Source organism: Taudactylus pleione, unplaced genomic scaffold (assembly GCF_031769625.1).
Source record: "Taudactylus pleione unplaced genomic scaffold, aTauple2 ptg000559l, whole genome shotgun sequence".
NCBI lineage: Eukaryota > Metazoa > Chordata > Amphibia > Anura > Myobatrachidae > Taudactylus > Taudactylus pleione.
This window is the reverse complement of record NW_028284961.1, coordinates 1,276,382-1,288,677: the sequence shown is the minus strand read 5'-3', so window position 1 is coordinate 1,288,677 and position 12,296 is coordinate 1,276,382. Positions and strand designations below refer to the sequence as shown.

At 36.7% G+C, this 12,296-nt stretch overlaps 1 protein-coding gene across 1 annotated transcript; it reads left to right on the top strand.

Moving 5' to 3' along the window:
* Positions 1 to 525: 525 nt before the first annotated feature.
* LOC148481841 (uncharacterized) lies at positions 526 to 9,932 on the top strand. Its single transcript, XM_088452924.1, has 4 exons — positions 526 to 841; positions 6,284 to 6,407; positions 8,855 to 8,928; positions 9,385 to 9,932. The coding sequence occupies exons 1-4, from the start codon at positions 526 to 528 to the stop codon at positions 9,930 to 9,932; spliced, it is 1,062 nt and encodes a 353-aa protein (XP_088309050.1).
* The last annotated feature ends 2,364 nt before the right edge of the window (positions 9,933 to 12,296 follow it).

The following is a 12,296-nucleotide window of genomic DNA, read 5'->3' as shown; positions in this document are numbered from 1 at the left end:
TTTAAATAGATTATTATCTCAAAGATAATATTTGAGGGCCATTTGGTAAAAAAAAAGTGTCAATGGTTTCAAAGAAGTTTGTGTTGCTAAAACCAGTCATGATAAAGTCATCTATGCATATGCTAATTATGGTCTTATTGATCTCTGTAATCAATTGAATCATTTGTTTTGATCCTCACATACCATAACATTTGCATGTATGTCCCCTAGAAATTCCAAATGATTTATTAATTGTTCCACTGTATTATGCTCATGACGTCCAAATAGAGAAAATAAATATGTTACATGCAGTTACATAACAGGGGATCTACAAAATGCTCTGAACAGCGTGGAATGAATTTAGACACAGCATTTAGATATAGCAGGAAGTTACAGCTAATGTATAGATTTGAGAGGCTTAAATCCCAGAAATGGTCTATAAAAAGTTTACTGCATGTACCAGAAGATTGTAAAAGGAAGACTTTGAATTCTCTCAGTGGATTTATCTGTACACAGAACATAGACATCTCAGTCTCAGATACAGCCATGGGTGACACTCTACTTAGACGTAGAATAAAAGACTTTAGCTTTGACAGGTGTAATTGGGGTAACCAGGGTTTTAAGCGACTTTGCTTGCAGCTTTTTGGGTATATGGGTCACGGGAAGTCATCATTTATCAACACCTGTAAGTACGTCTGGGACAACACAGAGTTCATAGAGTATGCAGAAGCAGCAGATGGTGATGGGGGTATCACCAAAGAGAGACGGACCTACCAGCTCACAGAGAACATCACTCTGGTCGATAATCGGGGCTGTTTAACAATGAACAGTAATGAGACTGGAGAAATCTTTGCTCAGCTCGGTAAGTGTGATTAATGTTACCGGAATATGTAACCAGAATTTAAACTTTTATTGTTTTATCATTTGTTTGTCATGAAATACTTATATCTGGTTTATGTGCACCAGTGTTTCCTAGTATTCAGAGACCCCTAATAGTACATGTTTTACAGATCTCCTAGTACAGTAAGTGACAGGTGTTTTCATTACTAACTGACACATTTTAAAATAAAACAGGTGGAACTAATTATTATAAGTATGATACTGAGGAGATCTGTAAAACGGTATGTGGTCAGAATCATTACACTTATCAGAATCTCAGCACCAGCATCGAGAAGGTAAGTACTGGGGTTAGGGAGATGGTTAGGGGTTAGGATAAGGCACTAGGGTGAGGATTTGGTTTAGGATGCAGGGAGAGGTTAGGTCTAGGGTGTGAGGAGGGAAGGTTAGGTTTAGGCACTAAAGGTTTAGGCTGTGGGGATGGAGGGCTAAGTTTAGGGGTAGGGTTAGGGGTTAGGTTAGGAGTACTTACCTTTAGGCATCGGCAATGTAACATGATCGGGATGCCGGCATTGGGATTCTGACCGGCGGGATCCCAAGCACTGGCATCCCATACCCACCCCATGAAAACATGCACTGTTAGGAGACCCTGGGCTCTGGTAATGGGAAACACTGATGTACATAAACTAAATATATTTAATACAATAAACAAGTAGCATATTTCAAATACAGTATATATCATGTAAATTATGTTAGGTGACTGGAGGGGATTTATGGCCTAATTCAGCTACGGATTGCAAGTGCAATCAATGCTGCTAATGACTGTGATCGCAATGTAATCTCAGCACATCATAGGGACACGCACTTCCCATTACCCACGTCCGTAATACTTAGCAAGGCTGTAAAAGCATCGGTAACATTAGAGCCTCACGCACAGTTGCACAAGGTCAGATGTTACTCAGAAATTGCTAACTTTCCAGTACACAGTGAGAGCTCAGGCTGCATATGTCATCGCAGTGAGTAATTTACCCTGTAACGGTGTTCTAATGCACTGACATGCCGATGTTTCACCAACCACCCCCTGTCACCACCCCCAAAAGATCACTTCCTGTCAATCACACTGTGATCACAGTAGTGGGTTCACACATGCTCATTGCGATGCATATGCATGCACCATAATGCAACAATCGTCCATCTGCGTGCGTAATCGTATCTGCGATCCTTGCTGAATCAGGCCCTTAGTTTGCAGGATGAGTGTTTGGAGGTTTTTATGTGGACAGGCTGCTTAAAGCAGGAGCATATCTAGAATGGATGCAGGGTGTGCAGGGCACATGGGCCTATGGGTCCACAGGGGCACCGCACCACACACCCTGCACCCATATTATCTAAAACCTACCTGTCTGTGGTACCACATCAGGTGTCAGCACTGCACAGAACACCAGAAAATGGCTGCCACGGCCATTTTTCCGGTGTTCTGCGCATGCGCAGTAGACTCTGGGCACACTCTAGTGTCCAGAGTCTACTGATTCTGCGGTGGCTGGCCGCCAGGATGAGAGGAGGGGTCCTGCACAGGGAATGCACACGAGCCCCCTCCTCTTGAGACATCCCTGGCTTAAAGCAAATAAAATTGCATACAGACATGTCCTCATACACTGTGGCTTCAGTCATGTCATGCATCCCCTCTCTGCGTTTCAAATCCTAGATAACTCGGCCACACTGAGCATCTTTCCTGTTCAAAATATGCATCTTATTTGCATAAGTAAAACACCTGGAAGCAACAAAACTACTTAAGAGATTTGATACTCTTAATTTTTCAGCAAATTACATTATTATTCCATATTTTACCTTGAAATGTATTTAAACCATGCAAACTATAGTTTAATTCCATCATTAATGATTAAATATATGGAAATTAATATGTTATGTGATATTTATTTCCTTTCTTATTTTATTTTTAATGTTGGTTTTTAATTTAAATGTAAAATTATAATAAACATTAGAAATAATTCTCCTTAATAATTATCTCTGCCATAATTGATTTGTAGGTCTTTTAAGATAATTATGAATTAATATTACCTTAATGTGTTTTGTCTTGAGATATGATCGAGAGCTATCCTTATTATATAGCTCTCAGGAGGGTCGGTATAGGAGACCTTATGCCAACTTCTACTCATTTTTAAAAGTTATTCTGGGAGATGTAATAAGCCTTGGTGAGTGATAAAGTGGAGAGTGATAAACTACCAACCAATCAGCTCCTGTCATTTCTCAAACACAGCCTGCATTGTGACAGTTAGGAGCTGATTGGTTGATACTTTATCACTCTACAAAGCTTAGTACATCTCCCCTACAAAGAAAGAAAGTTGATAAATAATAAAATTAAAAGAAAGGAAGCATAAGAAGGAGGATAAATGCGAGGGATTCATTATCTTTTGTTCTATTAACATCATGTATTTCTGTATTGCATAGTGGAAATGGATCTTATGGACCATATCTACATAACAAAACTTATAGTAAAAGATCGAAGAGGTTAAACATACCTGAAACATAACAAGTTTACTTTTTTGCCTGTAGACTGTAATTTAGGACTTTTATTTTATGAACACAGAATACACCTGTGATCACCAGATTTCCCAGCACTACAGAAAATAATAGTTTTCCATATATGGGAGAAGGGCTTTGGGTACGGGATCCCTTCGGTCAGATGCTGTCAGTGAGAATACTAACAGTGACATCCCGACAGTCAGAATCCCAACAAATTTCTGTAAGTATTATAACCCTTAGCCTAACCCACTGCTCCTGCAGACTAATCATAACCCTTCCATCCAGTAGCTTAAACCTAATCCTCCCATCGCAGCTTAACCCAAACCCTCTCCTTATTGTCTAACCCTCCCCCTAACCCTAAGCCTTTCCCTAACCCTGATACTTACCTCTGCAATCTGTCGGGATTCTGACTACATTCTCAGAAAATGGCATACTCTGCCCTATCTCCTACATACTGTCTTGAATGAAGGGACTCTCCTCTTTTAAATGATATGTCCCCTTAGTAGTTATTGTCTAGTCATCATCAGACAATGGGGGAATTCAATTACCCATGGTAAATTACCATGGATAATAATGGGAGGTACCCTTGGACTTTAAAACCCGGGGAAATTCAATTAGCTTTCTGCATTCACCAATAGCCTAGTTACACACAATAAACATGTGCATTAACACCAGTTATTGGGCATTAATGCACAGGATCTATGATAAATTCACTGATTTGTGCGTTAACTGGGAATTAGCTCTGAATAACTGCACAGTTAATGTGGATGTCTCAGGAGACCCAAAAAGAAATCCCCAAGCAGGGCTAAATCAATATTGGCTGATGATCAATTAGCACCCGTTCAGTTAACAAAGCTAATTGAATCCTACCCAATAACTGAAACATTACACAAAATAACATTTTCCACAGATGGGGTGGGGATGCATTAGGTTATCTAGTTTATAAAATGGTAAAAATGGTGGCCTTGTTGGGTTACCATATTCTCCCTACACATAATGTAGTTAGATTTTAAATTAAGGCAGCAAAAATATGAGGCAGATTTTGTTTGTCAAAATCTAAACTTAGAATCCTTTTTACTATTTTGGAAATATGGATATTGATAAAACAAGAACTATAAACTATGTATTTATGGTGTTTATAAGACAGAAAAAAATCATGTTTTCTTTAGTTCCCTTTCTTGAAACATGTTTTAGACAATTTGGTATATGTTTTTTTTTTGACATGTTAGAATGAGTAAAAAGACTACTGATAATTCTAAACATACAAAGAATCTTTATAATAAAAAGATATAATTTGTGCTGGTTAAAAAATCATAGATATTTATGTTGGAATATGATGAGTGTTAATGTCGGAAAATTACCTGAGCACAGGCATGAGAAAACCTTCATTATTTAAGGGATTAATAGATTAATTTAGGCATCAATAAACAAACATATTGTTGCTTTCATTATTTCACTTCTAAATACTATTGGCCTCTTTATAATTTTTAAATATTATACTGTAAGTAAAATGTTATTATCTTTTTTATTTATTAATTTGTCCCAAAAATAAGTTAATTGATTGTGTTCCATAAAATATTTAATCATTTGTTAGTTGTTTGAGCCTTTACTTTGTAGTTAGTGACAACTTCATAAATATGTATAACTAGCTGAAGTACCCAGCTTTGCCCAGGTAAAAATCTTCAAGTTATTAGGTTTTATTATGTGATGTCATCCAAATCCATCCAGTGGAGGGCACAGAACAGAGTCCCTGAGTCAAAGTTCTTCCTGGAGCACTATGTTGTGAGGTCTGAAAGGAATGCCAACCACTACATTAGGCATCCCAGACCAATTGCCACCCCTCTGTTAATTTTTCATCCAGATCCATTAAGAGAAAGGCCCAGGACAGGCTCCCTGGGATTAAAGTTCTGCCCAGCAAACACTAAGGGGAGATCCATCTGGGACTTTAAACCCCTTTTGTGTCTTCTGAGGTCCTATGTTACCACTCAGTGAAAGGCTCAGAACAGACTCATTGGGTCAAAGTTCTGACCAAAATCCCCAAGTCAAAGTTCTGCTCAGCATATACCAATATGAGGTCCGACCAGGACTTCAACCTGCTAGTGTGTCTTCTGGTTCTGCCCAGCATACACCAATGGGAGGTCCGACTGGAACCCTAACCCCACTAAAACCTGTCCAGGATCCAACTGGACCACCTTGCATCGGTTTCATCACAATCGGTGCAGGGGTGTCTGAATGCATAACAGACAATCAAACAGACCAATGAATTTTATATATAAGATGAACCTTTTTTTATGTTCCGGCTGACTGGATAGCTCAAACTGCAAACTTGCAAACTTGTTGGTCAGTGATCTTAATTAAGATCTATAAATTGGAAAATGGAATGGTAAGTTGTGATATGTCATGTTTGAAAATTAAGGTATTCTGGTGATTTTATGTCAGTTTTGCCTTTAACGTACTATGTCCAGCAGAAAAATAGTTAAACCAGTTAATAATCCACTTCCTTTTCCCCTGAGTGAGGAATTTGTTGACTCTTGACTGAGGAAGTGGTTGACCAGTGGTTGACTTTTGGTTGACTTTTGATTATTGAAAACATCCATTAATTCTGCAAACAATCCATTCTAAAAGCTGGAACGTAACCACTCTCTCTAATAAGCCTTTCAGACATGGCAAATTCCTGGGTCTTAGCAAGTCCCTGGTAAAGAACAGGGTCAAGGACCCCGAACTTTGTCCCGGGTTGTTTGTTTTCAGACATAAGAAAATCCCGGGTTGATGCTCATTCACATGCAAAAACCTGTGATTTTGATGAAGATCTGAAAGGGGTATAATGAATGAATGATTTTCAGCTAAATGCAAGTAAATAGTATTTTTGAGATGGTGTGTGTTATGTTTTTATCTATTACACTAAATATATATTTTACTTTTAAAGGAAATTTGTTACCTTTGGACAATTACTTTGAGTGGAACAAAGGATTTGAAGTAGTGGACAGGATTGTGGAAGCAGAGATCAATGTAAAACCATCTGATTTTATTGTTCCAATGTTTGTGTACAGGTAAGAGACCATCATTCTCTGGTAAATGTGTATTTCTAATGGTACAAATGAAAATTCGATCAGTGAGCATTCTGTTGTTGTGAATTTTTTCCAACTCCTCCAGAATTAAATGGATTTACGTCCTCATATGAGGACAGTTACACCCACTTGCCAATTACACCAGTAGTACTGTTTTATTGCTAAATCTGCTTAATTCACTTTTATTTTATTTTAGTTTTTTGGGGGGCAACTTTTTTCAGTAAAATATAAAAATAATAATGCATGCAGTTGTTTTTTTTGCTCATTTCACATGTAATATACTGTATGAAAAACAGGAAAAATAAAACTTATTGACGATCTACACATACAAATTGGTATAAATTTAGATATTTATTTGAAAAATGAATTGGCTAACTGTCCTGGTAAAAGCAACAATAAATATGTGTGCTTTGTAATAATATCTGACATGGTTATAGGGTGAAGGAGTGCAGTTACTATATTAGGATATGTAGATAGATTTCTGTGTTGCAGTGTAGGGACAGTGAGTTCAGTGCCAACTAAGGACCTTATTCTGATTCAGTCAGATCTCTTAGTATGGACGTAAATTAATTTTTGTATGCTCTGTACAGGACAGTAAAAGTTACTCTCCTACTGTCTGCCTCTTAGAATTCTGAGCTTTTGATTTTTCCTTCAACTGTATGCTTTATTTGTTGTAATGTATCTTTTATTTTTGTATAATGTTGTTTGATCTGATGTTATGCCTATATGTTAATTATTGTTGCTGGGACAATGTTTAACAAAGTACTGGTTTATATTAATTATCTGTCTGTAATAGTGATGTCGTTTTTTTGTACATTTTAAATTAATGTATCCTTGAAAGTTATCATATGTTATCATATGTTATTATGATGCCAATTATAACCGAAATAAAAGTTATCCATCTATCAATTTTTTAGGGTTACCTATCATTTCTTACATAAAACCCACTTTAAGGTGGTTAATTTCCACAAACTGTAACAAATTATTGGACAAAAAGTTTTAAAAGCTCTCACAATATGGAAGAGTTAGGGAGGGTCCATATTAGAACTATGTGTATCAAGGTCGCCCTGCCGCCCAAGCTAACGATATAGCAGTCAGCCATACAAACTGGACAATGTGGTGTATGACTGCCCAATATATCTTTCCCCTGCTCCACTCACCTACATGGTGTCACCTGTGTCATTCCATCTAATGTACAGCACATCAGATGGAATGTACCTGATGTCACTGCATGGGAGCTGTGCGATCCACATGATATGTTATTTCAATTTGCATCAAAACAACATATTGTGCCGATATTGCTCTAGTGTGTACTCAGCCTAGAGGGTTAGCTTAGTCACAGTATCATGTCATAGATGTCATTTACAATATTTTTACCATTTAGTTTAATCCTTACCAGTGCTGAAGTACCCACTCTTTACAATTACTTTCCTCTTAGGGGTTTTGGTGGACCACTTCTCTCCATCGGCTGTAGGTACAAGGTACCATTTGGTATCACTGATTTATATTCCCAGAATTTCAAGTGCATATACTTTGCTATTATAGATCTATAACACCCTTCCAAATGATCTATGATGTATTTTGCTGATGGTTCCTCTATTCTGGTAATTCATCATCTTCTATTCCTTGTACGAGGTATTTGGGATGAAGCAGCTGGAATTAAGAGTCTACTTGACTTAATTGAATCTTTTAATGGACTGTTTTGGACACTAACTTTTCATATTTATTGTTGGCATGACTGACTTTATTATAATTTTGATTTATCTTTGTTACAAGTAGTAAGGGGGTGGGCTTGGACTGCACACTCTAATTTTAAACATAATAGGAGGTGCTGCCATGCTGAGACTTTTAGTACAATGCAGGGGACATAGAATGCAGGTGAACACTCTAGGTACTAAGTATAATGATAGAAAAAATAATCCTGATAAACTCTACAATTAACATGGAGTATAAGTGAGGTTCTTAGTAAATGTTTGCCCAAAAAAGTTTGCCCATCCACCTCGTCAAGGTGAACCCCATAAGATGGGTCCCTAACATCCCTAATACTAACACATTATGTTAAATTTATAAAGGACATACCTGTAATAGTGCCCATTCTAATATGTAGACAGAAATGCAGGAACCTAGGCTGGTGTTTAAAAACACCTAAGGGCAGATGGATGGGGTGCAAATTCCAAATAGAATGAGTCTCAACGTCCAAAAAGTTGAGGCTCATTCTATTTGGAAAACATTTAATACATTTAAATGATACTAAAATAATGTGTAATGGATATGAAAATACCCTGTTTTCACAATATTTTTGTAAAAATGAATATTGATATAAATGTTCTTAAGTATAAAAATGTTGTTAATATTGGTTATATGATAAAAGGTGAGAAAAGTTCAAAGATATTTATAATAATGTCAGTCATTTCTTGTGTTTTGTGTAGAGTAACAAAATCTATTGACCCTCGTGAACGGGATGAGCTGAAAGAACTGTTTGATACAACCACGCGCATGACAGGTAACTTTCACTATCAAAATGATCACACATGCTACTTAGCTGACAAATATAGCAATAATAAAAAATAAAAAAATAAAAATTAAGATTTGACCACTTCTGTTTTATGTCAGATAACTTTATGCAAACTGCAAAAGGACTACTATTGTTTTTGTTTATTTAAATCACATCACAAGGTTTCATTGGTGTTGAACAGATAAACTACTGTAGAGCACACAAATAAAGCAATATATCCAAAGAGAGAGTATGGGTGGAAAAAAAGCTAATCAAATACTACTACTATTACTACTACTACTACTACTACTACTACTACTACTACTACTAATAATAATAATAATAATAATAATAATAATAATAATAATAATAATAATAATAATAATAATCATCACAATATGCAAAATGTAACTTGGAAATATGATCCCACAATATCAAGTAATACATTATTTTATTTTTTTACAGAAATTACTCCTATTGTTATTCTCACCCACAAAAAACACCAGGATGGGAAGTTGTCTGTCATAGAAAAAATATTTCGGGACATAGGAACTTATTGTATTTTTTCTCTAGAAAATTACACCCTAGAAAACCATGTGAAGACATCAGAGATACACGAGTCTGTCATTAACATTTTATTTGAAGTTGTTAAGGATGCCGAGTTCCGAGGGAATCAGCCACGAAACCCAAAGGAGGAAATGACAAAACGGAAACTATTTGTATTTAATTATATTCACAACAAAGTACTGCACAACCAAAGAATGGAATTAGAATCACAGAAAGCCTTAGAAAATGTTTCGTTTCAGCGTGAAATGAAATTTACATTGGGGAAGGAAGAAAAACGACAACAAAGAGAAAAAGAGAAACAAGAGGAGGAGATGAAGAGACTGCAGAGAGAATTTGAGAGGCAGAGCCTGCAGGACCAATTCGAGCATCAAAAGAGAATGGAAGAAATTGCAAGTAGAGCAAGTAGAAAGAGCAAATCCCAAAAAAAAGGCAGAAAGAGTAAATAAGCAGCTCTTTGTGCCCCTTGGGGACTATTATTTTGCAGTGCTCCATAAACTCAAAGAATACTTCTAGATTTTTCTATGGTGCCAGCCATCACCAAATTCTATCTGTAGAAAAAAGTGTAAAGTATCCATTACAAATTAATTCAGTTAAGATGTAAATGTTTAGAAAGCAGAAATAACTACAGATAAGGCCAGCTATATTGTTGCTGCTGGAGCAGCGAATCGCTCACGCATAGAATGAGAAATGCGCCCATGAGTGGATATGCACACCATGGGGGAATCATATAGCGCGATGCGTGCGCACATCTGTATTTACAAAAGGAAAAATAGAATGTCTGTACATAAAAAGTAAGTAGAGTTTAGCATCTAATAATGTAATTGTAATTCATAGCTAAATAATTCTGTAACCATTATACTCTTTTATGTACTTATTTTCATAAATAAAAGTGAATTGGAAATGACATGTAGGTCTATAACCATAACACTTAATTTTACAAAAATTCTAAAATCATTCATAACATTATCCAATGAACAATTAACTAAAATGATTAACTGAACAATCATTCACATATGTTTTATTTTTATTTTATATGCCAAATGTATATATTCATGTATGAATTGCAATTTGGAGTAATGCAAAAAAGAGCAAGTAAGTGTGTACCGGGACAAACCGTGTTGCACTGCAAGAGGTGCAAATACATTTATTTATTTTGCTTGCAGGGTAAACACTGACTGCTTCTGCATGTATATATATATATATATATATATATATATATATATATATATATATATATATATATGTACAGTATGTGTGGAGAGACAGAAATTCTTTGTTGGGGGCACTCTTATGTACATTGTAGTAGTAAATGTAATACAAAACTTCACTTTTAATAGTCTATTTTAAAATTAGTTGATAGGAGAAGCAACAAAACAAATATCAAAGAGGATGTACTAGGGGATCGGTATGAATGACCACCGGAGCTATGTCCGGCAGTTCAAATCCCGACGCCAGAAGACCAGCAGCAGTGACGATTCCGATAGGTAAGTAAACTAACTATACCTAACCCCCTCCAACCCCTAACCCTAACCCTCTCTTAGGGGTGCTTAACCCTAACCTCCCCCTAGTGCCTAAACCTTACCCCCTGACCCCGCAACCTAAACCTAACCCTTCCGACGGGGTGCCTGACCCTAAACCTCCCAACGGGGTGCCTAACCCTAACCCCCCATCCCCTAGCCTAACCCTAAACCTCCCAGGGGGGGTGCCTAACTCTAAGTCCCCCCCCCCGGGAGCCCCTAACCTAACCCACATCACCCGTGGCTGTCCACGCTCACCATCTGGCTTACCTTCGTTCAGTATGCTAGGCATTGGGATTTTGGCACCTATCATTAGTCCCCTGTCGGGATTGCACAGACGGGAAGCCAGCGGTCGGCATTTTGACCATCGGCTTCCTGACTGCATGTACTGTATGAGACATACATATAACAAGGAATTATATTATAATATATATTTCTAGATCACTGGGTGTCTCTTATAAGCCCAGATCGGAGCTATGTGCTTATGGGAATAGCTGTTCTTTAGACAGTGATAATTTTAGCAAGGCAGATTAAGACAAAAATAAATAGTAGTATTCAATATTCTATACCTTTATACTGTGCAAAATTTAGACTGAATAAAACAGCATAGAATCAGTTTCTCATTACTAATATACACTCCAAAAAGATTATAAATTTGATAGTCTGCACACTAGTATCAAATCATATATACTGTACAGTAGTCCTTCTAATTCACTTAAGTAACTAACTGTATGGCTGTTCCTGTTCTCTAAGATACTATGGGCAGTATTCAATTTGAGGCGAAAAGTCGTTATCGGCGATAATTTATCGCCGATGACGTCATTTTTCGCCTGTTTGAATTATCCCTGTATTCAATTACATTGACTTTTCGCCGGTGCGAAAACTCAATGTAAAAAAACAGGAATAATTTTTCTCCAGCTTTTAGCTGGCGAAAAAAAGTGCAGAATTGGGGTTTAGGGGTGCAGGCTTAAAAAAAATAGTCTGCATCCCTGGGAATGCCCCCTAAAAAATAATGTCTGTCAAGAAAAGTTGAAAAAAAATAGGGACACCCCAAAAAAATATTTAACATTTTGGGGTTAAGAAAAAAAAATAGGGAAAACACTTTTTAATTAGTGAAATTTATTCCCTTATATGCGGTAGGTGTTTTCTTCATTGCAGGAGTAGCGGCAGGTGCATTTTTGAAGAATTTTTAAAAATCATTTTAGGGACTTAAAAATATGCTTACACCCATTTTCATGTTCCCCAAATTTGATGGACATAGTCATTTTTCTCCAAAAAAAATGCTAAATGCTT

Bases quoted from the DNA above. Each gene is read 5' to 3' on its own strand.
- LOC148481841 (XM_088452924.1), top strand. From the start codon at position 526: ATGGGTGACACTCTACTTAGACGTAGAATAAAAGACTTTAGCTTTGAC. The intron at 842-6,283 runs GTAAGTGTGATT...TTACTTTTAAAG, and splicing joins AGAAATCTTTGCTCAGCTCG to GAAATTTGTTACCTTTGGAC. The intron at 8,929-9,384 runs GTAACTTTCACT...ATTTTTTTACAG, and splicing joins TACAACCACGCGCATGACAG to AAATTACTCCTATTGTTATT.